Below are 2171 nucleotides of genomic sequence, written 5' to 3'. Positions count from 1 at the left end.
TGCTTTTGACAGAATCACCGGCCGTTGCCGTAGCCGGGGAAGAGCTGGGTGAGGATGTCCTGCAGGGGCTCGTTCACCTCCATCCTGTAGCTCTTGCCCAGGTCGTAGCGACAGGCAGGGCAGCTGTAAACGTCAGCACGGAAGGATCTGTCCAGACAGTCCTGAGGGACACAAGAATTCCTGGTTAAGGGGTGTGTTGGCTCCAGGTTTTCCGCCGGGAAAGGCCGAGGCGGAGGGAAAACTTCAGCGCCTCAACTGACACATCTGCACGTTCCAACCACCTCATCAGAGCTCCCAGGGAGCAGGGAAGCCAACACTGAGTTGGATTCCACGTCACCTTTCTCAATCGAACCCGTTAAGAGCGAAAATGGTCAAAAAAGGGGTTGCTGGGAGGGATAAAGAAGCAAATAAAGGGAAGGGATCTGTCCTGAGAACACAGGGCAACAACACAGCAGCTTCTGAAAACTGCTGAGGCCAATTGGGAACTGCCTGGGTTGAGATGAACAGATAAAGGATGGGACAGAATGGTTTGGGATTCAGAAGGGACCTTTAAGATCATCCAGTGCCACCCCCTGCCCTGGGCAGGGACACCTTCCACTATCCCAGGTTGCTCCAACCTGGCCTTGGACACTTCCAGGGATCCAGGGGCAGCCACAGCTTCTCTGCCCAACCTGTGCCAGGGCCTGCCCACCCTCCCAGGGATGAATCCCTTCCCCATATCCCATCCAACCCTGCCCTCTGGCAGTGGGAAGCCATTCCCTGCGTCCCGTGTCCAAAGTCCCTCTAAACCTTCCTAACACTAAAGCACTAATTCCTGGCCAAAAAAACCCCAAACCAACCAAGCTGTCCCAGCCACCCCAAGCCTGTGCCCACTCGTGAGGCAGCTCCAGGTTGAGTGAGCTCAGCAGGGCCCCTCACCTTGCACACGTTGTGCTGGCAGACGGTTGTGACGGGCCGGAACACGACCTCCTGACAGCAGATGCACAGGAAGGCCTCCTCCACCTTATTCAGGAATTTCTGGAAAGACAACACTGCAATCAACTTATTGCCACCACGCTCTGAAAGATATATTAAAAAAAAATAACCCCAACCCAGAATCCCACCCCACACTAAATGCAAGGGATTTACTTCAGCCACGGGAAGGTTTTCTACAAATCTTAACGTGTAAAAACAGTCACATTAAACGTGCTGGGGGTGTCTGCACTAAAATAAAACCACTGTAGGTCTAGGGCTGTTTCTTTGATGCAGCCAAGGTTTGTATCTAGGGACACAGCACAGCTACAGTTGTTCCTTTATTTGTGGGGAGAAAGTCCCTTTATTTCTGGGGATCAAAAGCAGGATGTACCGGTCCATCTTTGAGAGCCTCTAGTACTTCATTCCACAGTTTTTCATTGGCTTCATCACTTTTTATAAGGGATTTCTGCTGGGCTGTCAGCTTGTATGGTTCAACTTTAGTTTTCTTCGGAGTCCCTGCTGGGGAGGGGATGAGTTTTTCCTCCCCACCTGAAAGAAAAACACAGTGATTTTTTTTTTTTTAACCAAATGAAAAAAAACCATCAGAAAAAAAATTAAGTAGAATGCACAAAAACCTACAAGGCTTTCTATATCCACTTGCCTACTCCACAAACCTGCTGATTTCCTTTTCCTCTTTCCTCTCCCCGGGGTATCGAACTCATCATCTTCGCTATTTTCTTTTTCCTTGTCTTTATTTGCAACAGCTTCCAAATATCCTTCAGGATACTACAAGGAGACAAAACAAAGAGCATCCAATGCAGACACACCAGTTCAGACTTGACAGGCCAATACAGGTCCAAGGCTGACCTCTGGAGAACTGCTCCAGGGGCAGTTTTAATCTACTTTAAGCAACAGATCCCTGCTCTTGTTGAAGCAGTTATGCAGAGTATGGAAATCTTGTACAAAAAAAAAAAAAAAAGTGAGTTTTGCCCTTTCAGCCTCCTGATGTATAAAGAAATAAAAAACCCCCAAGAATGGAAGCATTTGTGCCCCTCCTCAGTCTGAACCGTTACATAAGAGCACGGAACAGAAAAATTCCTCCTATCCATCGAGTTCAGTGGCCAGGAGATGTCCCAAGGGAGTACCTGCATTGTTAGGCCCAGCTTTTTCATCCTGTCCTTCCCCTCCCTGGTCCAAGGAGCAGGTTCCTCGTCGTC

At 49.1% G+C, this 2171-nt stretch overlaps 1 protein-coding gene across 1 annotated transcript in view; it reads right to left on the bottom strand.

Annotated features, from left to right (window-relative positions):
- The window catches only part of UHRF1 (ubiquitin like with PHD and ring finger domains 1), a 12762-nt gene continuing 10591 nt past the window's right edge, over positions 1–2171 (bottom strand). Inside the window, exons 11-14 of the mRNA XM_027903624.1 lie at positions 1629–1740; positions 1346–1503; positions 919–1017; positions 1–161 (exon numbers count right to left, since the gene is read on the bottom strand). Coding sequence (XP_027759425.1) covers positions 15–161; positions 919–1017; positions 1346–1503; positions 1629–1740 — 516 coding nt within the window. The 3' untranslated portion in view covers positions 1–14. The remainder of the gene's footprint in view (positions 162–918; positions 1018–1345; positions 1504–1628; positions 1741–2171) is intronic.

This window comes from Empidonax traillii, unplaced genomic scaffold (genome assembly GCF_003031625.1).
Source record: "Empidonax traillii isolate 1590-97213 ecotype Southwest subspecies unplaced genomic scaffold, ASM303162v1 scaffold986:size372637, whole genome shotgun sequence".
Classification (NCBI taxonomy): domain Eukaryota; kingdom Metazoa; phylum Chordata; class Aves; order Passeriformes; family Tyrannidae; genus Empidonax; species Empidonax traillii.
This window is presented reverse-complemented; position numbering and strand designations above follow the sequence as displayed.